The sequence below is a fragment of the Nelumbo lutea genome, chromosome 2 (genome assembly GCF_056320005.1).
Source record: "Nelumbo lutea isolate HS-2025 chromosome 2, American lotus-T2T, whole genome shotgun sequence".
NCBI lineage: Eukaryota > Viridiplantae > Streptophyta > Magnoliopsida > Proteales > Nelumbonaceae > Nelumbo > Nelumbo lutea.
The window spans coordinates 20,808,347-20,830,526 of NC_142685.1; the positions used below are offsets into that span (position 1 = coordinate 20,808,347).

The 22,180-nt window shown below is 40.4% G+C and overlaps 2 protein-coding genes across 3 annotated transcripts; one reads left to right on the plus strand and one right to left on the minus strand.

Annotated features, from left to right (window-relative positions):
• Positions 1-2,432: 2,432 nt before the first annotated feature.
• LOC148869050 (U-box domain-containing protein 14-like) lies at positions 2,433-6,259 on the plus strand. 2 transcript variants are annotated; one of them, XM_088967869.1, is made up of 5 exons: positions 2,433-2,723; positions 2,903-3,239; positions 3,774-3,890; positions 4,038-4,451; positions 5,012-6,259. In XM_088967869.1, the coding sequence occupies exons 2-5, from the start codon at positions 2,973-2,975 to the stop codon at positions 6,092-6,094; spliced, it is 1,881 nt and encodes a 626-aa protein (XP_088823995.1). In that variant the 5' UTR covers positions 2,433-2,723; positions 2,903-2,972; the 3' UTR covers positions 6,095-6,259. The 2 variants fall into 2 exon arrangements, with proteins under 2 accessions (XP_088823995.1, XP_088823994.1); XM_088967868.1 differs by having other exon boundaries at positions 2,433-2,698.
• A 10,538-nt stretch (positions 6,260-16,797) lies between these two features.
• Positions 16,798-21,939, minus strand: LOC148869051 (ABC transporter F family member 1-like). The gene is made up of 7 exons (XM_088967870.1): positions 21,607-21,939; positions 21,177-21,405; positions 20,094-20,167; positions 19,776-19,986; positions 19,428-19,662; positions 17,129-18,198; positions 16,798-17,037 (listed from the first exon to the last, which is right to left on the minus strand). The coding sequence occupies exons 2-6, from the start codon at positions 21,399-21,401 to the stop codon at positions 17,141-17,143; spliced, it is 1,803 nt and encodes a 600-aa protein (XP_088823996.1). The 5' UTR covers positions 21,402-21,405; positions 21,607-21,939; the 3' UTR covers positions 16,798-17,037; positions 17,129-17,140.
• Between the last annotated feature and the right edge of the window lie 241 nt (positions 21,940-22,180).

A 22,180-nucleotide genomic window follows, 5' to 3' on the forward strand; every position in this document is an offset into this window, starting at 1 on the left:
GATCCATGGATTGTTCCTTTCAGATTGGTGGATTTAATTAGTGGTATTGACATTTACAGCAAAACAACTACCAGTTCTCTCTCTAGATCATTCAGACTCATGGGTTTCTCAGTTTCTTCCCGACCTCTGCCTTTGATTGCTCTACTGAACCGAGATTTGGATCTCTGTTGTTTTATTGGGACAAAACACAGAAGTGATACTTGGCAATATCCTATACTTTACCCTCTTATCCTTCCTACTTCCTTGAGGTGTGTCGTTTCCTTACTTTGCCTCCATGTGAACGTGTGTATCTGTGCATCAACCATGCAGCCACATAGTTCTCTTCTTCTACCCTATACGCCAGCTCCTATTTTACACCGATGCGAAATCTGTTTATAAACGGCAGGGATCTCATCAACCATCACAATAAGTTGCACTGCATCCAATTAATTTGTTTTCCCATTTCAAGGAAAAGTTTGCTCTTCATCGGTACAATCCTCATAGTGTTTGCATGGTACAAGGGAGCCCGGATCCCTTGAAAGCCAAAAACAGTGTTTGCATAGTTTTCACTTTCAGGAAAATGTAAGCGTGGGCATATCCTGAAACTACATAAGTTTTGTTAGATAAGAAGAATAATGTGACCTACAAAACCTTAACAAGTCCTAGTTGATCACGAGCCACCATGTCTCTCATGTCTTTCATCAAATAAAACTTCATTATAACTCAAGCTAGGCTTCGGCCTTGGCCAATGGCCATCTTATAGAAATTTTTTGCTCTAGCGCTCAACCATAGATTTACCCAGGGCCAGGGGTGATCATTTAAAGCACAGCCCAGAAATTTCCGGCCCGGCTTAGGCCCACATCAGCCCTGGAAATTTCAAGGCGAGGCCTGGGCTGTGGGGTCTTGAATGTTAGGCTTTAAGACAAGTTAACATTCAACTATGGCCGCCACATCAGCCCAAAAGCCTGATATGGCCGGATCATCCAAGCAATCACCCTTTCACGGTAGAGATCAGATTGTGAGTTCTGACAAACTGAAGAGATGAATTTTCATTGACCAAAAAACTAAGAATGAATCTCCACTCACTGGGCTTTTACGGCTCATGGATCTGGCCCAATGTTCTATAAGGCTTTACCAGAACTCATCCCTGGCCCCGGCCCCCGGGTGGAATCAGGAATGCCAAGTTGACAACTTCTCCCAAGTCCAAAGTTCAAGTGGGCCACATCATTTTGAGATCTTATCGTTAGACAAAATGATTGTGTTTTCTGAAGAACCACCCGTTCAAGGATGACACGTCATCATGGCGAGTGCCACGTGGCACGCAACATGTTCCAACTTCCAACCCAAGTACCAACGCCAGATACTTTTGAGTGGGGGCTTGGCTCCACAGTCCACACGAACACACATTCCTCATATTGCCAGCACAATATTCCATCTTAATGGTGTCGATATCTTTGTCAGTCACAATAGAATCTTCAACAATCACCTAATCAGAATCGTACTTGGCCCCACCATCTTTTTGACCATAAAAGTTGTTCAACGGTATTGATCGACAGACTAGCCACATTACTGCCGTACAATATAATAATGCGACCCTCTCACTCTTCCCTTTGGCGACCGACCACATCAATTTTGGCCCCACTCACTGTTTACTCCGTGACGTCCATGTTACGGTCTTTCATTGGCTTCTCATATTCCAAGTCAGCAACAACCAAGATTTGAATATTATGGTTTTTCTCACGCCGGCGTCGCACCGGCTCTGAGTTTAGTCCGGCCCGTCTTTTTACGACTCATATACGCTAGTTTTGACCAGCGCTGTAGACGGCTTCCACCGCGTGACTCACGTGGGCCCAGGGCACGTCACCAGCTTAGGATTTATTCACTTGTTTATGTGGCAGCGTACCCAGCTTGTCGGCAGTTTCGTGATTCCCCCGAGAGGTCGAATCGCCACGTGTCTGGACACATAAGCAGTTCATGGATTGGATCGCTCTTGACAAATTGGTTAGGTAGGGAGGTAGACACGATCTCAATCAATATTCTACGAGACAGCAAGTGACCTATCACATGTTTTCCACCGTCCAGATCAATAGAGATTCCGTGTCTAGTGGGCCCCGATCCTCCAGACATGCAAATGCCTTGCCATCCCTGACATGGAAAATTACTGCAATCCTGATATCAATTCAAAGATGTGGGCCCTCCTTTCACATTATCTCTATCAACCGTGTTATTCAGTTGATGGGTGACATCTCACTTCTAGTTGTATTATAAAGAAGTAAGAAATATTTACCGAATCACCGTCTACAGTCCATCATCTAAAATCTGATCTGATAGGGCGTGGTCAACTCTAACAGTGCCCGGTCAAAGTCAGTCCTACGTTTGGCATTCTGAATGCACAATTATTTTACGAGTACACGATAATTATGGTACGTCGCGTTCCAGGGAGACTTATACCGTGGTACGTTAACAGCTGAACTAAGCCGACCCACTGCCGGCGAGTCTCCGGGGCACGGCTTTCTTGCATGCAAGTTCCAAAGTGCCCTCGGAGGAAAATCCAGTTCCATTAACAAACAAGGGTGATTTTGTCAAGCTGCGGAGGTAGTTTGGTCAAACAAGTGAAGGATGAAACATCAGAAGGTCGTCACGTCGGACTTCGTCCGAAAGGATAATCGCTGTCACCTCTTCTCTCTCTACAGCTCTCGGCATTGCCAGAAGAGACCGCGTAGTGTTTCCAAAATTATTTTATGGTCTTTTTCTATTTATAAAATATAAAATTTCTTCTGTTGTTCTATTTTCTTTATCTTCAATTCAATGTTCAGACCTTGCCATTCTCTTATTAGGGATTTTGGAGCAAGAATATCTTGAGTTTATAATCGATTTTCTCATCTAGGTTTCTCCCGTTGGTCTTGAATTTTGTAAAACTCAGGTTCGTTCCTGAGCTTCTAGGCGATTGCTTGTTCGATTTTTGGTTCAATTGGATGCCCTAAGCTGTGGCAATGGAGGAACCGAAGGAAGTCGTGGACCAACTCGTTGAAATCGTGAAGATGGTTTCTGGGTTTCCCGAGTGTCGAAACACATCCAAGAAGGTGTACTGCAATCTTGTGAGGAGGGTGAAGCTGTTGAGCCCTCTTTTTGAGGAATTGAAAGACAGAGAGGTGCCTCTGGGCAAGGAAGAGGTTCGAGCTCTGGCAGTGTTGAAGGTCGCCTTGGAGTCGGCAAAGGAGCTTCTTCGATCGATTAACGAGGGAAGCAACCTCTATCAAGTAATGAATGCTACTTCATTGATCATTCTGGTTTGGCTATTAAAACCAGATTTTTTTTTTTTTTTTTTTTTTTGGGCGGGGGGGGGGGGGGGGGGAGGTGGGGGTGGGGGGAGGGGGGGGGTTAACTACATAAAAGTAATTTCTTCGGATTCTTCAGATAATTCATAGTTGAAATTGTGAAACAAAGTTTTATACTCAAGGAAATTATCTATTATTTAAATTTTAATTTATACTGTTAGCATTTGAAATCTATTTTTGATTTGTCCATACAAAGTAAAAAACAAAAATATAGCGGGCTTTCATGTTTCTTCGCAACTGCAGACAAAAGAAATGGCTACATTTAGAATCTCTGACATAGAAATTAGGTTCTGTAGTCCTCGTTACAGGAAAGCAGTGCTGTTATAAGAAACCTTTTTTATAAGAATCTCTAACATAGAAATTGGTATTTCCCGTGTACATTCTCGCATTAATTATGGATGAATGTATGAATCAGTTTTAGCAGGTTTTGATGTGGGCCTTAAACTCTGCTTGCAGGCTTTGTACAGAGATAGAATCAGAGCTAAGTTCCACAAGGTAACAGAACAAATTGAGAAGGCACTGAGTCAGATTTCCTATGATAAACTTGATTTGTCGGAGGAAGTTCAAGAGCAGGTACCTTTTGCAACCAATTGATTAGTTTTTTATTGTCTTTGATTGTGGGTTTTTCTTAGTGTTTATACTTCCACGAGAGAGACACTTAGATATAAAGAATAGCAAACCACCTAACAAACTGAAGAACATTGATTTATTGTAATCCAGATTGAACTCGTGCATGCTCAATTCAAAAGGGCAAAGGGAAGAATGGATTCGCCGGATGTCCAACTATACTTGGATTTGGCTACAGCACAGAAACTAAAAGACCCTGATCCAGTCGTTCTAAAAAGACTTTCAGAAAAGCTGCAGCTCAAGACCGTTAATGATATAAAGAAAGAATCAATTGCTCTGCACGAAATGGTTATCTCCGCCGACGGAGATCCAGGAGAAGGCCTTGAGGATATGTCAGCTTTGCTCAGAAAACTTAAGGACTGCATACTCACAGGATGTTCTGAAGGAGAAACATCTGAGAATGACAAGAGCTCTGTTAAGCACAGGTCTCCTGTCATTCCAGATGATTTCCGGTGCCCAATTTCTCTCGAACTGATGAAAGATCCAGTCATTGTCGCCACTGGGCAGGTTCGGACCTCCCCTTAGCTAAGCAGTCTGCATTTGATTTTAATATTTGTTAAAGAATATCAACCCATTCAAGGACCTCGCCTTAACAGCTTAAGCTTTTAGGTTGAATGGTTCTTTGAGATGTGTTAAAGAATATCAACCTATTCAAGGACCTCAGTTTAACAGCTTAAGCTTTTAAGTTGAATGGTTCTTTGAGATGTGTTAAAGAATATCAACCTATTCAAGGACCTCACCTTAACAGCTTAAGCTTTTAGGTTGAATGGTTCTTTGAGATGTGTTAAAGAATATCAACCTATTCAAGGACGTCACCTTAACAGCTTAAGCTTTTAGGTTGAATGGTTCTTTGAGATGGTATCAAAGCTATTTTGACCAAGTGGTCTAGTGTCCGATCCTCGTTACCCCTATTATAATTAAATAAGTTTCAGCACAAGGTATGGGTGGACCTGTGCTTATTCACGCTTCAGCCCAATGGGCTTTTGTGTGAGGGGGCGTGTTAAAGAATATCAACCTATAGCTTAACAATATTCTTAACTTAATCACTAGTTCACTTCTTTTTGCAGACTTATGAACGTTCCTGCATTCAGAAATGGCTGGATGCTGGGCACAAGACTTGTCCCAAGACACAGCAGACTCTATTGCACACAGCCCTGACACCAAACTATGTGTTGAAGAGCCTCATTGCTCAGTGGTGCGAGAGCAATGGTGTAGAACTGCCAAAGAAACAAGGGAGTTGTAGAAACAAGAAGTGTGGAAGCTCTGCATCAGATTGTGATAGAGCAGCCATCAATGCATTACTACAAAAGTTATCAAACGGGTCACCTGATGAGCTGAGGGCAGCTGCTGGTGAGCTCCGATTGCTAGCAAAGAGGAATGCAGATAACCGAGTATGTATTGCAGAGGCGGGAGTTATCCCCCTGCTTGTAGAATTACTATCGTCACCTGATCCAAGGACGCAAGAGCATGCTGTCACAGCAATTCTCAATCTGTCCATAAATGAGACCAATAAAGGTATTATTGTTAACGCAGGAGCCATACCTGATATAGTAGATGTGCTCAGAAAAGGCAGCATGGAAGCAAGGGAAAATGCAGCTGCTACCCTTTTCAGTTTGTCTGTCATAGATGAGAACAAGGTGGCAATAGGGGCGGCAGGGGCTATCCCTGCTCTTATTGATCTGCTTTGTGAAGGAAGTCCAAGAGGAAAGAAAGATGCTGCCACTGCAATTTTTAACCTATCAATTTATCAGGGAAACAAGGTGAGGGCCGTGAGGGCTGGGATTGTGGTGCCACTGATGAAGTTGCTTACAGATGCTGGTGGAGGGATGGTGGATGAGGCACTTGCAATACTGGCAATTCTTGCATGCCACCAAGAAGGCAAGGTAGCAATTGGTCAGGCTAACGCCATCCCAGTTCTAGTTGAGGTGATGAGGTCCGGGTCGCCACGCAACCGGGAGAATGCTGCTGCTGTTTTGTGGTCACTCTGTACATGTGATATGCAGCATCTGCAAATTGCAAGAGATCATGGGGCAGAAGAGGCATTGAAGGAATTGTCAGAGAATGGTACAGACCGAGCAAAGAGAAAAGCAGGAAATCTTCTAGAACTCATTCGTCGAGCAGTTGATGTGGGTGGAGACCATGAAATCTGAATCATCTACTGCAAGAGATGTCTTCTGCTGCTGTTAGAACCAATGTATTTATGGGTTCTTAAACAGGAATCCAGTCTCCGTGTATGCATCTGTTTTGTGTATATGAGATAAATTAAAAGATTGAGTTGTTAATTTAATAGATACTAAGTGATTCAAATTTTAGAATGAGTGTCTTGTTTCCAGGAATGTAGATACATGCATTGTTACTGAAGATCAAGGAATCATGGTGAGTGATGTTTCGAAGTAAAGATACTTCCCAGTGCCAGAGCAATATTAAGAATATTAGCATTTCTCAGCACATTGCAATTTGCAAGGATACAAAGGAATTCCGGCAAAATGATATCACTTTTACATAATCTATTTCATATAAATCATTGAAGAAAAATCCAATTCCTCTGTGGCTATGGTTCTGTCAACACTGCGAGTGTAATTAGTAAATTTAGGTAGCAGGCCTATTTTCCCAAAATGTTTCGAGTGTGTTACATGCATACAAATACAACCCCTTCTTTCGAGTCTTTTTTTCTGTCTGATTAAACAGAAAGAAGTAATCTACCAATAGAAAAGAAATTGATCTTCAAATTCATTTTCTTAGTTGTTGTTGATCGGTTAGAGATTTTATGGGCTAATAATAATGAAAACTAAAAAATACCCATTGTAAAGCACAATATTTGAAGATTATCCACTTGTTTGAGACATTGAAAATGAATTTTTCTTGTTCAATAGCACTTTCATAGAGGGTGTGAGATCATTTTGCAAAAAAAAAAAAAAAAGAAATGATAAAATCTATATCTTTACTATTATAAAATGTATCAATGGAGTCTTATGTTTTTAGAACTTTTCTTAACTAAAACACCTCTCTTTTTGAAATATGATGCCTTTTTATTATAAGGGGAAAATGTAATTTGAATACTATTATTAAGTTCATTCAATTCCCTTTTATTAAGTCTCACATTTAATGTATTAACCCTCATACATCATTGAGTTATATGTTTAAGTCATTTTTATTTTTCATCACTAAACTCTACTAATTAAATCAATACATAATAATTTTAATAATATAAAAATTTATATTTCTAAGGAAACAAAACTGTATTCTCTTTTAGGTGGTGGTAAAAAGTTCAACCATTTGCATCAAATGGACTAACCCATGATACCATAATTAAACAATAAAAATTCAAAAATATAAAAAAACTAAAGAAATATATAGAAATTTTTGCACACATGCATGTTAAACAAATAATATTTTTATTAATGATGGAAATAGAATATAAAATTTAGAACCAATTAGAAATGAAACCATTTTCAATTCCCTCTCAATAAGTCTCATATGTAAAGTGTTAACTCTTATTCTCTCATTAAATCCTATGGTTAAGATATATTTGTTTCTTATCATTAAATTCTACTAATTAAATCTACAATATTAATTTTAATAGTATGAAAATCAATTTTTAGAAAATTAATTAACCTAACAAACCATTTTCTTCCTACTCGATGATGGGTAATCAATTCAATCATTTAAATCAAATGGGTTAAGCAATGGTACCTTAATTACATAATAAAAAAATTAAAAATAAATATAGATAAAATATAAAAAAACAAAAAAGAAAAAAGAATTAAGCATGTCTCTAATATTATATATTCATTATAGTAAACAAAAATAAGTATGATATATAATAATTTGAAATTTCTATGTGCAACACACGTGCCCATTTTCTAGTGCAACAAAAATAGAAATAAAGGGAAATATAAAAAAGTACAAAAAATACAAGATAAACAATAAATATGAAAAATAAGAAAATACAAAAAATGGAGAATACAACAAAGAAAATGAGCAAATATCAAAAACAAGTAAATACAAAAAAAAACACCTAAATATGAAGAAAAAAAACTAAAAATTCTTAGGAAACTTGGAAAAATACAACAAAAAATTAGAGAATTGCAAAGAAAAGGAAAAACAGGAAAAAACAAAAAAAAATACAAAAACAATTGGAAACACGAAAAAGATCCAATAAGATCCAATATAATTCACTGATTAGATGAATTTAGAGGAAATGGTAGGTAATCCCCAATAATTCAAAGGTTATTGCCAAACAGAGTTCTTTGCTTACAACAAATGTTTAAGTCTAAAGGTTTATTTATCAAATAAATACTAAAGGCATAGGCATTTTCTTCTCTCAACCCCCCAAACTTCAGATAGGCATTTAAGCAATTTTACCTCTATCACTAAGATGGGGGGCAAAGTGCTGGAATCTGAAAGCTCAAGGTGGGCTTTGTAACAAATGAAGTTTCAAGGAGTTGAGTATCATTACCCCCGATGTATAGGTGACAGTCTGTAATTTACCCGATAAATTAGCGTAAGGATAATTTCGGGTTTTAAAATGTGTAGTCCAATACAATACATGCGAGTCACTTGAGAATACTTCACAGTTCACATAATGGTAACAGCAACGGGTAAAGTGCTGAAATCTTGCAGGGAGATCTTTATTGCAAAAGGGCTAAGTGTCATAACCCCTAATTTGGTATTTATAAAGTATAAACTACTTTGTTCTTAACTTTTTAGGCTGCATTTGAAAATGATGCAAATGGAGTATAAATTCAAGTTCGGGTAAATTTGCACTCTGGTTCACTTTTGCTTGTATTTGACAATATTTCATTTATGTATTGATAAATGATAGATAAATGCATATTTACATTAATAATAAAAGTATAACAATAAAAAAGAAGTAAATTTACGTTCAAGTGGGCTTTTGATTAAAAAAAAAAAAAAGTATATGCTTTATTAAAATTCATGTTTGCATCCATTACAGGTAAAAGTCTATTTGGTAAGAAGGTGAATTTGTGGTACAAATTAAACTAATCCAACTTTACAATATATAAGAACCGTTTTACACTCTACATATTTGCATTCACACTTGATTGCATGTTTCCAAACGCAACCTTATGGTAAAAGACTTAAACCTCCCCTGAGTGATATCATTGTCCCCATCTATAGTAATTCATCAAAATCTGTTAAAATGAGGCATCATACGTGAGTTAGTTTTTTTGGAAAATCCAATTTTCCCTATTGATCCCTTTTTAGCAATTCAAATCATACTTTCTCATCATTTTCTACGATGCTGTTTAACTCCATAACAAGCACAAGCTTCACCTCCAAGACGTCTACAATGAATTTGGTCTACTTCTCTGCTTTCATCACAAATAATAAGGGTACTATGCTCAAAACTGTTCTTTGAAACATTGAATTCAAAGTGTTGGGTTTATTTCGTTCTTAGGCCAAATTTTCGAGTGCTTATGTCAAAAATAAATGCTTAAAAACAAGTGCTGCATTTGATATTCAGGTTTTTCAAATTTTTATTTTAAAAAATAAATACTTATTTTATATAGGGTGTTTGGTGGTCCTTTTCTACAATAAGCACTTGTTTTTTCAAAAAAACAACTTTCACCCCCGCTTAACAAAGTCATGCATCCTTAAATTTAAACGGATGGCATCCACAGAAGTAATTTTAATGGTGAGGGAGAGAAAATAAAGTACCAAAACGCCTGTTGTTTACTTCATTCCTGCCGAAATCATAGAGATTCGATAGTCACACAAGGTAAATGATTTAGGTTTAGGTTGAACTAAAATTCTAAGAACGAAAGATTTAACTAACCCGGACGCAGTTCGAACCTCAAAAGTTGATAAACGCCAATTGAACTGAAACAGGGGAAACATATACATTAATGTTTGATACACAATTGTTGGTAAAAAAAAACAATAGATTAAAGATGGAGAAAACATATACATTAAGGCTATGTTTGGTTTGAAGAAAAAAGTAGGAAAAATAAGGGAAAGGTAAGGAAACCTTTAAAAACTTTGTATAGGTTTTCATACCTTTCCCTACCTCTTCCTTCAAACCAAACATAACCTAAGGGAAACATATACATATACAACCTGAAATAGAAGAAAACCACAAAGCAAAAAAAACAAGGTTTTAAACCGACCCGAAAATGGAACCGCTTTGGGCACCAGTTTCCAGGTCAAACGGCTCAAACAGTTTAAATACTTTAACATGTGATACCAGTTTCCAGGTCAAATGGTATGGACCCAGCCCAAAATAATCACTTATTTTTATGCACTTCCAAACTTAGCTTTAGTTGGGATAGTAATGGAGGAGCCAATTGACGTTAGGGCCTTTGAGTTCCAATGAGACCAAACCAAAATTTTCAATTAACCAAACTGATTGGTTTGGCTTCAGTATTTTCAAAAAAACCAAAGGTACCAATTTGGTACCAGTTAACCAATATAAAAAACGATGATTAACCAAACTAACCAGTATACATATATTTCTATATATTATATGTATATTTATATATGTTTTTCATATATATTTTATATTATCTATATATTATAAATTAATAAACATGTATAATATATAATAGCTTATTTATTATTTAAAATGTAATATTATATATACATATATTTCTAGTTTTTTGTTATATATTTATATATTTATTTACAATATATAATATAAATATAAAAAACCAAAGAGCCGATGAACCAAACCGACAATTAATCGAACTGATCAACTAGTTAGCCAATCTGCTTTGGTTCAATTTTAGTTACCGATTTTCTAAAAGCTAGTAGTACTGATTCCATTTCAAAAGTAAGCCCACAATTCAGTTAATTGAACCATAAGCACCCTTAGTTGGAGAGTTATGGGTATACCATTTATGGAGGTATAGGCTATCCTCGTTGTGTAGCCTAATGAAACCAAAATAAAATAATAATTATAATAATAATAATAATAATTGTTGACGCTAGGTTTTGTCGAGGGCAATAAAGTAAATTTGCTCCCAAGTTTCAAAGGAAGGCCAAAGGCTTTGAGCGTTCAAAGGAGATGAGCCGAGGCCAAGGCGAATCGTTAGTATGCGTGCAAGGTAAGTAGTGAGTCTGGATCCGAGGGGTCCAGATGTGGTCTCAGATAGCGCTAACTCCTTGGAGGAGAGAGCACTAGAGATCACAAGGGTTTTGAATCCTTTACCTTGTGGGGTGCCTTGTATTTATAGTCGGAGCTACTAGGGAGTAGTTGGGCTCGGATGGTCTAGATGCAAGCTATACAAGGGCTTGGCAAGATGCTCTACCAAAACCATGCGGCGCCCTGTGATTGGGTCCGCCTAGTCCGTGTCAGGTAACCCTGAGCGTGCTCCCGAGGCCAAGGTGGGGGTTCGGAAGGGGCCTCGGCTTTGGCCAAAGGGAGTGCTGATATTGGTAGGTGCCATCGGGCTTGTTCAACAAAGTGTACCCTACAGTGGCATCGCCTTCATCTCACTTCTGCTTCAGCCTGATTTCAATTTGCGAAAGCGAGGTGAAGTTGTGGATGCCTCGGCTTCGGCTAGGGAGCCCAATGTGGTGGGGCCTCAACTGAGTCGAGCCTGTGCCTTGTACTCACGCGGCGACGGTCTGGGGCCATGCACGGTACGGGATTCGCGAGCGAGCATGCCAGGGTTGTGCTCGGTATGGGTCTGGCACAAGGAGAGTCTTCCATAGGGGGGACGGGCGCGCTCTGGGCGAACCGGTCTACATATCCATCAGCTCTGTGCACCCGAACCGATGGGTTGCGACGAATGAGCCCATCGGTTCTCGGCGTCGTTTCATCTTCCCGAGGCTGGGTGCCGGTTCACTAGGCATCACTTCGTTTCCCTGAGTCTGGGCATGCACTGGTTCACTTGGCGTCGTTTCGTTTCCCCGAGGCTGGGCACTAAGTCACACCGTGGATGGTTAGCGAAGGCGAAGGCCTCACGACCGTTGGATCCGACGAGATCTGAGCCGTTCATTCTCTATAAATAGGGGCCTTAGTGGCAGTTTTTCTTCGTCATTTGTCTCTAGACGCCCTTGCTATCTAGTGAACTCTACTCTCAGACACACCTCGTTTTCCTCCTTTTCCTCTCCATCTCTAGGTAATTCTGAAAACCATGTCTTTCTCTGATTTTGGCCCTAAATGCTATGAACTTCCGACAAGTTCAGAAGGAAGCTCTCTTCAGACTCCTTCCCCCCATTCTCCCTTAGGTCCGCTAGTCGTTGTCCCCCTTCAGCAAGAGGTGATGGTGCTGAGGGAGAGAGTAGCCTCCGGGGGTATCGAGGGCAGCAGCCGAGGCGATGACCCTCCCTATGAGAGTGTCGCATCCGTGATGCTGAGGGAAGTAGAGGGGTCCCCCCAAGTTGAGGGGGAGCAGATCTCGAACCCCATCCCGGGGACGGTGGTCAAAAGCGCTACCCAAAGGGTGGCCCTAGCTGGCCTTCTGCGTTCGGAGTTCGACAGCACTCTGGACGTGGACCAGGTGAAAGCCCTAGCTAGGAGGTTTCATATACCTCGTTCCTACCAACTTAAGGTCCCCGACCTCGGTGACCAATCATGGACCCCTGATGAGGGGGAAATTTGTATATACTAGCACTTCTTAGAGTTGGAGTGGTACGGCATCACGATAAGTCAACTCATCCCCAATTCCATTAGGACCCTCGTAGCTATGCTAGTGTTGGCTCAATTTTGGGACGTGGAGTTGACCCCGAAGATATTTCGTGTCGTGTTTGTGCCGATGAAGCACTCTTCCGAGGCCAGCATGTACTATCTTCAGCCATGGAGGGGGAGACCCATTGATAGCCCCACATCAGTCCACAACTGGAAGGGCAAATTCTTTTTTACCTCTTACCCCAAAGGTTGGTCGTTCAGACGAAGTGGGGAAAGGCCTACACGATAATCGAGAAGTGTCCTCCTCTGCTTCGGGACGAGGAAGCTACTGTCATGGCTCACCTAATCATGCTGGGGATGGTCAAAGCCAAGCCTTTGGTGGAGAAGGAGCTTCCCCTAGTGTTCGCAAGGCTCAGCCCTGCCCCCCTCGATAGGAGAGGCTTCATAGCTTTTTTTACATGTTCCCCTCATCCTTGTTTGGTGGTCCTGATTCATTGTCTTCCTTTTGTAGATGTGCCAATGCATGCTAAGAATTTGTTGTTGGAGAGTGCTCATGCCAAGAAGAAGGCACAGGCGAGCAAGAAAGAAGGAGGGCAGACGCCGAGAAGGCCTACTGAGGTTGTGCCTGCGAGAGATGAGCGGGCATCAGTTCCCACCAAGGGGGCCGCTCAACAATAAGTCCCTGCCAAGGGGGCCACTCAACAACAAGTCTCCATAGGTCGAGGGGACAAGGGGAAGAGGCCAGTCGAGGGGGCCAAGAAGCCGACCAAGACGACCAAGAAGCCTATTGAGGTGGCCAAGGTGGGTAAGAAGAGGCCTGCCTAGGAGGCCCTGAGAAAGCAGCCACCAAAGAAGGCGGCCCACGATGAGCATCCTACTGGGGACGTCGCGATGAGCCAAATAGTCCCCACTGAAGAGTTGAGAGATCCATCATATGGATGGCCGAACCCTGTAGGAAGGTTGGGCAAAATTTCAAAAATTTATCTCTCCCACGTGGGAATCACATTCTCTATTTTAGAAAATTGCATTTTTAATGATCAATCTTGAACATAAACTAGACCAAATCTGAAACCACAAGAGAGTGGAGGGTTATACCTGATACGAAGTAATAGTAACCTCCAATGAAGGTGTTCACGCCCAAGGATGAATCCAAAGACTGCTTCTACTGAAAATGGCATGGTGTAGGATGAAGCAGAATCAACAAGATGGCTCTTCAGCAAGAATCTGATGGAGGGCAAGTGAGCACGAGTTCAGATCACCTTTTCTGTCAAAAGGTGATATCAAGAACCCTTTCTTGATTGCTCCCAGAGTGGAGATCGAACAGGTATGGCGGCAAGAGCAGGAGAGAGAGCAGAAAACATGAGCATTCGAACTGCAGGTTCTTTTCTCTTTGTAACCTCTGAACTGAATTGTATCTTGGAGGTACTCTCTGCTCCTCTATTTATAGCCTTTAAAGAGAGCCTCTCATCCCATTAGGAGTTTCCTAATCCAAATCTTGTATTTGGATCTGGACTCTCTTTAAAGAGATAAGGATAATCCCTTATCTTATCTACAGATAAAGATCAGCCCTCCTAATCTAATTGGGAGTTTCCTGATCCAAATATTTATTTGGATCTGGACTCTCTGAGTGGATAGAGACAATCTCTTATCCTATCTACTGATCTAAATCCCAAAACCGCCCCTCTTTAATTAATCTCATTAAGCTAGTTCGAATTGGACTTTAAGCCCATTAAGTCTTATGTCCTCACTTAACCTCCAAACTGTTGCCCAGTTGGATATCCTTGTATTGTGTGGAACCCAAACATTAATCTACACATCAACCACATGGGTTCAGTCCAGCCTCTATTACAAGGTCTGACCAAATTCACTGTAGGATACAGTGAACCCCCGAGTCCATTACCATGGGCTCTTAATGGGCCCAACATTTACACTAAATGGTCGTTGGGTCAAACCACCTTATAAAAACCCAAGGACTGTGGGCAAATGCAAGATTAGCTCATCAGGTATTACCCTCAATAGTCTTACACTTATACTTAACCTCTAAGCCCATAATGATCAAGCAATGCCCAACAAGAGAGAGCATCTCCCTCGGCTGCAAGGTACAGTGTTGCACTCTCTTCTCACATGGATCCCGGGAATTAAAACCTTTTGCAAATATTTTGAAATCATAATATATATATATATATATTGCAAAACAAATTTCAACGATTGAAATCGACTACCGGCAGTTTTGGTTTCCATCAGAGAGAGTGCATCCCCGATCATTCACTTTGTCCAACAAAGGGGTTGATCCTATCACTATGATCACCCACTCAGATAAATTCTTGAACTGTCCCAACATACCCAGGTTTTGACCCCCTCTAAGGATCTCACTGATTGGCATATCAAAGACACTTCAATCCGACACCTAGTGCAGTATCATAATCGAGTCTAGGGATCAGTTGTAACATTCCAGTTTTGCCCATCTATCTCCAAGGTTCAGGGCAATACTAGAATTCTGGTCTGGTTCAGGGTTTCAAGAAAACCCACACTATATGTACCTCAGGTCTCACCCTGGCAGCTGAGACAAGCCACCCCAACCAACTTGGTAACACATCAGTGTCAGCCTTGGTAGGATAAATCTGGGGATCCAGCAGTTGTGAAGATTCTAAACTAACACGAGTCCCATATGTGTCCAGTTTAAGGTATTACACAGAAGCACACCATAATAACATAAATCAAATATGTACTTTATTCATTTACATTAAATGTCATAATGTATATAATTTTGATTGGAGCTAAGGGCATAAACTGTCTAACACCCACATCAGCACAAGAGCTTGCCGGACGAGCCGAATAGTCCTCCTATGTCTTTTGCCCCCGATGGTGAAGAAGGCCCTGGTGAGCAGGGTGATCCTCTCGAGGGATTGCTTCAGGATGATACAGAGCGAGCTTCAATCTATCCATGACAAGGGTCTTTACCACTTGGCCGAGGTAACATTTTGTCTTCATACTTCGTCTTTTTGTTCTTTCTTTGTTGTAGTCCTTACTGATGACTCTTGTTGCAGGCATGTCTCCATTTTGTCGATCTGGGAGACCGGATGAGCTTCACTTGGCTCACTTGGACAGGCTCGAAAAGGAGGAGAAGCTCTAAGAGGCTATCACCACTACTGAAGGCAAGTGGGGCACATTCAAGAAGGCCCACAAGGACGAGCAGCTACTTCGAACAAAGCTAGAGGCCGACCTGAAGGAAACACAGGCCCACCTCGTCCAGGAGCAAGAGGAGAGGGTTCGCCTCGATAGCATCATCACAGAGGCTGAGTAGCGAGCGACCCAGGCCGAAGGGCGGGCTACTGAGGCCGAGAAGCGGGCAATCGAGGCGAAGAAGAGGGTTGTTGAGACAGCGACCAAGAGAGAGAAGAGGGCGGCTAAGACAACGGCCAAGGCAGTGGAGGCCTTTAAGAAATCGCTCAAATACTAGCAGGCCCTCACAAAGTATGACTCCACGTCGTACCTGGAGTATACCATGGTGACTAGGCCCACCAGCCCAACACAAGAAATGAAACGATAATAGGGGATGGTTGTTTTAGGGTGTATTCTTTTTTTAACTTGGTCAATGAAATTTTGGTTCTCATTGATCAAGAAACCCATATTATTTTTCAAATTTATGTGCTCATTGATCAAGAAACCCATATTATTTTTCAAATTTATGTGAAGATCAGAGAATTTGTTTTTTAGGTATCAATAAATGATACGTATCACTTGAGTAGAAAAATAACTCTCACTTGAAAAAAATTGACAACACTTGAATAACACTTGAGTTAAAATAGTCATTGTGTTATTTACCTCACAAATCAAAGAACATAAGTAAACCAGGAAAGTGTTTTCTAAAAAATCCTTAACCGGGCAAGTGCATTTAGTTTTCAAAACAGAATATGATAAACAGTCGGTTCCTTGCAATTAGTTTTCAAAACAGAATCTGCTTACTAAAACCTTCCTTGACAGTTGAAAATAAACTGACCCTTGAAAGTGTCAAGTGAACTAGAGGGCCCTTTGTGAGGATAAATTAAATGAATTAGCATGGCCTCCCCGCTTTTGAGGAATTTTGAGGTTGGCCAATAAATCCTCCATCGGAGCCTTGGAGATCTGCCAAAATGCAAACCTTCAGACCCAAATTCAACCTAGGACAAAACAACTTCAGGCTGTAGCTACAATGCACAAACTCACTAGGAATAATAGCTAAATATAAAATTGGGAATTAGGAACCAAATCAAAACATGGTAAAACAAGGTCCACTCAAATAGTATCTTTTGAAAGGTAGTGTTATACAACTCTCCTCCAGCCATCTCCATCTATCTAATTAATTAACCAAACAAATATATAAAAAGACATCATCAATCTTCTACTAATCTAGCAGAGAAAATTGGACCTCCAGGGTTAGGCTCTGTAATAATACCCGCCCCATCTCCGGCCTCAACGTATTGCTCCGCCCTCTTGATATCGTCGTCATCATCCCCACTTCGACAAAAAAAAAAAAAGGAGCATGTAATGATAAAAAAGTCGTAGAAACTATATGAATAAAATAGATCCTCAGTGACTCGGTCCCTACCTGCGTCAAACCTCAATCAGACAAACCAGCCTTGCTTCTCAGATGCTGCTTGAAATCCATAATGTCACCTTCCCACCGGGTCACAGTCTGGTTCTCACATACCCATATCTCTTCAGCCACCTGGTTGATGAGCCTGAAGTCATGGCTCACCAGTACCAATCCTCCATCCCACTCATTCAGGGCCTCCGCCAGGGAGTCAATTGTCTCAATGTCCAGATGGTTGGTAGGCTCATCCAGCAATAGCATGTGTGGTTGTCTCCATGCCAACCACGCAAATATCACCCGGCTCCTTTGTCCATCAGACAGGTTCTTCATTGGCATTACCTGTGCTTTGCCTGTCAGCCCAAACTTCCCAATTGCTGCTCTCATTCTCTCTTCCTCATTTCCAGGATATTCCTTTATCATGAACTGGAGTGCAGACATCTCCAGATCAAGTTTCTCAGCCAAGTGCTGATGGAACTGTGCAATTCTAAGGTGGTTGTGGCGCCGGACCATTCCATCAAGAGGAACTAGATCCCCTGTCATCAGCTTCAGCAGTGTGCTCTTCCCTGCTCCATTGGGCCCCACCAATGCTATCCTCGAGTCTAGGTCCACCCCAAAGTCAAGGTTCTTGTAAATAAGATTATCAGGTGTGTATCCAAACGTGACCTCCACAAACTGAAGTACTGGTGGTGGAAGCTTTCCAACATCGGTAAAACGGAAAACCAACACCTTGTCCCTCACCACCTTCTCTGTCAGACCGCCCCTCTCCATCTTTGCCAGTGTCTTCTCTTTGCTCTGTGCTTGACGTGCCAGCTTTGCAGAACCATGTCCAAACCGTGCAATGTACTCTTTCATTGATGCAATTTGTTCCTGCTCCCACTTGTATTGTTTCATCTGGTTCTCTTCAAGTTCTGCACGTGTTTGAACGTATTGGTCGTAGTTACCAGTATAGAGCTTCAGCTTCTTGTTCTGCATGTGGATAATGTTTGTGCAGACACCGTTCAAGAAATCCTGGGAGTGTGACACCACAACTAGGATACGGTCAAATTTCTTCAGTGTCTCCTCCAACCAGACACAGGCTTCTAGATCTGTACAACGCACATAAAAAAGATGAGCAACAAATTGTCCTAGACTGTTAATACAATTGGACAGAATTCAGGAACATCAGTCAGTTAACACAAAAACAAGTATCTTGGTTGGGCAAATCTCCTTTGTGATAAAAAAGGCACAAGTCCACGTGAAAAGGACCAACAGAGAAGTGTTAATAACAATATATACAAGTGAACACACTGATATTTTTTTCAGGATAATGATTAGGAGCACATCTTCTTGATGAAAGGAACTCAAGTCCCTGTTAAAAGGAAACAAGAAAAGTGATCATAATAATGCATAGAAACTGATATTTCCATCTTCTAGAAAGGTGTTTTTTTGGGACATCAATCAGGGCCATGTGTCATAAATTACCACCCAAAAACAAAATCAAGGAAGCGAACCAGGAAAGGTTGTCTCAACACAGCAACTAAACAATGTTGCTAACATGGACAAGAAGATACCTATTGTCATATTGATAAAGAAATACAAAATACGAAAATAGGTAGCAATTACCAATTACTAAGACCCCATTCAGTTTTATGTGGAAGGGGGAAAACCACTTACAAGAATTCAGATGTGTCTTCCCCTTATATTGTAAAAATATTGTTTTTCTCCTCTTTATAACAAAATAAAATGTAGCACAAAAATTTCCACATATATGACTGGCGCGCTACCTTTACTACACCACAAAGCACCATCACCAAAATAATATCAAATTATCTAGCGTAGGTAGGCCATAAGATACCATGTACAAGTAACTCTTTAGATTATAAGATGCAAACAAGTTTCTTTTCTTAACAAGAGAAGGCTTAAGTATTCAGAAAAATCAAAACTTGTATTTAAAAGATCATGACAATTCTACCAATAAGACATTATTTTTTTGTTATGATAAGAACGACTAGTTCTCCAGCAATGACAATTTCCATTGAGCATATTATCAAAAACAGAAATTAAAAATGTAGACCGGATATTTTGCATTGATAGCACAATAAGACATTATTTTTTTGTTATGATAAGAACGACTAGTTCTCCAGCAATGACAATTTCCATTGAGCATATTATCAAAAACAGAAATTAAAAATGTAGACCGGATATTTTGCATTGATAGCACAGAGATATTTGGTCTTGCAACCTAGACACAAGAAACAGATAGATATAAAAGAATCATAGACCTGGATTCGTTTCTTTACAACATCAGATCTTCACTAGGGTCATTAAAACATACCAAGATGGTTTGTAGGTTCATCAAGCAACAAAATGGTTGGGTTCATGAACAAGGCTCGTGCTAATGCAATCCTCATTCTCCAACCACCAGAAAAATCCCGAGTTTTCTTTTCTTGCATCTTCTTGTTAAAACCAAGACCATATAAGATCTCTGCAGCACGTTTCTCTGCAGTTGATGCATCTAATGCTTCCAAACGCTCATAAATGCGTTCCAGAGTATCTCCTCCACCACCATCCTGAAGAGGCACAAAGTTAAACAATACAGTATCTGCAAGAAAAAAAAAAAAAAAAAAAAGAAAAAACAAGCTCTTCAGTCAAATCCTCAAACTGTCAAGTTATCTAAACAAACCTCTGCTGCAAGGGTTTCAGCTTCTTTCTCCAATCTCAGCCTTTCCTCATCACAGCTTATTACAGCCTGAAGGGAAGACATGTCAGAAGCTTCAATTTCCCTGGTGAGGTGATAGATATCCATGTGGTCTGGAATAGGAAGCTCCCTGCACCCTATTGCTGCAAGGAGAGTAGATTTCCCACATCCATTCAATCCAAGCAAGCCATAGCGCCTGAAATCAATAAATAAGGTGGCAAGTATGAATCATCAGTTCCACATATCCACATGAAAAGGAATTATATGAACAGTATAGTGAGTAGGTTATAAAGTTAACCAGACCTTCCATAGTTGAGCTCCAGTTCAGAATCCACTATGAGATCATGACCGTGGAAAGTAACTGATAAGGACTCTATCTGTACACGCATATAAATCAGTAAGCATCAGTTTGATGACCTATTACAGGAATGCAAAAAAAAAAAAAAAATCTGGATAGGATTGAGATGGAATTGGAATGAATAAAAATATTTGACTTCCATGGAGAAATATGAGATTCAACAACAACAATAAATCCATGCAAAGTAACAATATGTTCAGCTTCTTAATATCTCCAAGCATGACTAAGAATAAAATATTAATCACTCATTTGATAACAGCTAAAGTTCCTGAGCTGAACGGCTTATTGCATTGTCTTCTAATGGGAAAAAATAATTAAAAATAAAAATTAAGCGTATAATAATGAACCCAACTCTGGATTCAGCCACCAAGGACAAAAAAATAAGCTTTTCAGTTCAACCATTCCAGCTGCTACCAAACAGCCCCCAAGTTTATGTAGTCAATTATCAAATGCTGACCCCTCAATGATAACAGATGATATTCTTATAATAAAAATATATCCTCAATTTAACAAAACTAGGACCTTCTACAAGAAAAAGATCGGAGAAGTGCAGGTAGAATTCTGATTTACGAGTATATCAAGCTAACCAATCTTGACAATCCCCCAAAAAACCACATATTTGGTCTAAAAACATTAGCCCAAGTCACTGTAAACACAAACTTAATGACAGAACAAAGTTTGATCAGAAATGATTTGAAACATCAGAATACCATCAATGGTATGACCAAAAGAGAGCAAAAACCATTCCCGCCATACCAATCTAATATACTAACCAGTTTCCATTAAAATCTGATATTAAAAATGGTAAAGACATGCAAAAGAAAGTCGGCAATCATTACAACAAACATAGCAAGTTGAAGATACTGCTTCAGTCAGGTAAGTTTACAAAAATCCCTAATTTTGATTACTACGAGATGTCCCTAAACATTGATTTACAGACCCATCCAGGCTATAATTTTCGTACAGTTTCAAGCTTGTAGTGAAATAATTAAAAAAAAAAAAAACGAAGTGGCATTGACCAAACATACATGGATATCTCGCGAAAGTGGATGAGAAGCCAGAACTCCAGTACATGTCCGATCGGACATCTGCAAAGAACCGACCCCATTGCTTAGCTTCTCGACGCTGCCTCCATTCTGCACTTCGGTTGCAGCCGCTTTCGAGGATGCAGCCGCCGCAGCTTTTCCTCCCCTCTTCGCAGCCGCCGCAGCCTTCTTTGCCGCTGCCTTCTTCTTGCTCGCGTCCGACACCATGATTCTGGTTAAAAGTTAAACCACACAAAAACGATCTGTAAAAATCCCTAAAGACAGCATCCGTATCCATATCGAAGAATAAAGAGATCGAATTTTAAGAAAAAAAAATATACATAACCCAGATCGATGAAATCTGAGAGGATAATAAAAATAAAATCGGAATAAGAGAAAAGCAAATCGATAACGAGATCGGATCTTCATATACCTTTGACGGCTTCGACGATGTAGATTTAGGGGGAGGAAGAGTGGTAACCCAGAGAGAGAGAGAGAGAGCAAGCCTCTAGGGTTTTGGTTTTGAAGCAGCTCTTGGGGTCTCCCCTATTTCTTTTTGGAGTGTTTCGATTGAAGGCCTCTGCTGCTCTTCTTTTTTTCGAAGAAGAGAAACAAAACCCGATAACAAGTGGAGGCCCCGCTGTGTTATTTATAGGCGTAAGATCTTACAGAAACCACGTGTCAAAAAGAGATCGAGTCAAGTCAGGCTGAGCTAATGCTTTCTCCCTGTCGGAGTCGGACTCTGTCTTCCCTCTCCCATCTTCTCTAGTCTCTTAGATTTCGGTACGCTATAATATCATATCGTACCGGAAGAGAATAAGACCGAAACGATACAAGATAGCCACGAGGCAAGGCAAGTATCGTTCTGATCGGACGGCCTCGACGGTAAGCACTTTCCGGTTTCCATTTTCCAAGGCTCCCTAGTTCCTAATGGCGGTGATGGAAAGGAAAATTGGGCACCTGCTCTGCTAATGCGCGTTAAACTTTTACAGTGGTTTTTAAAAATT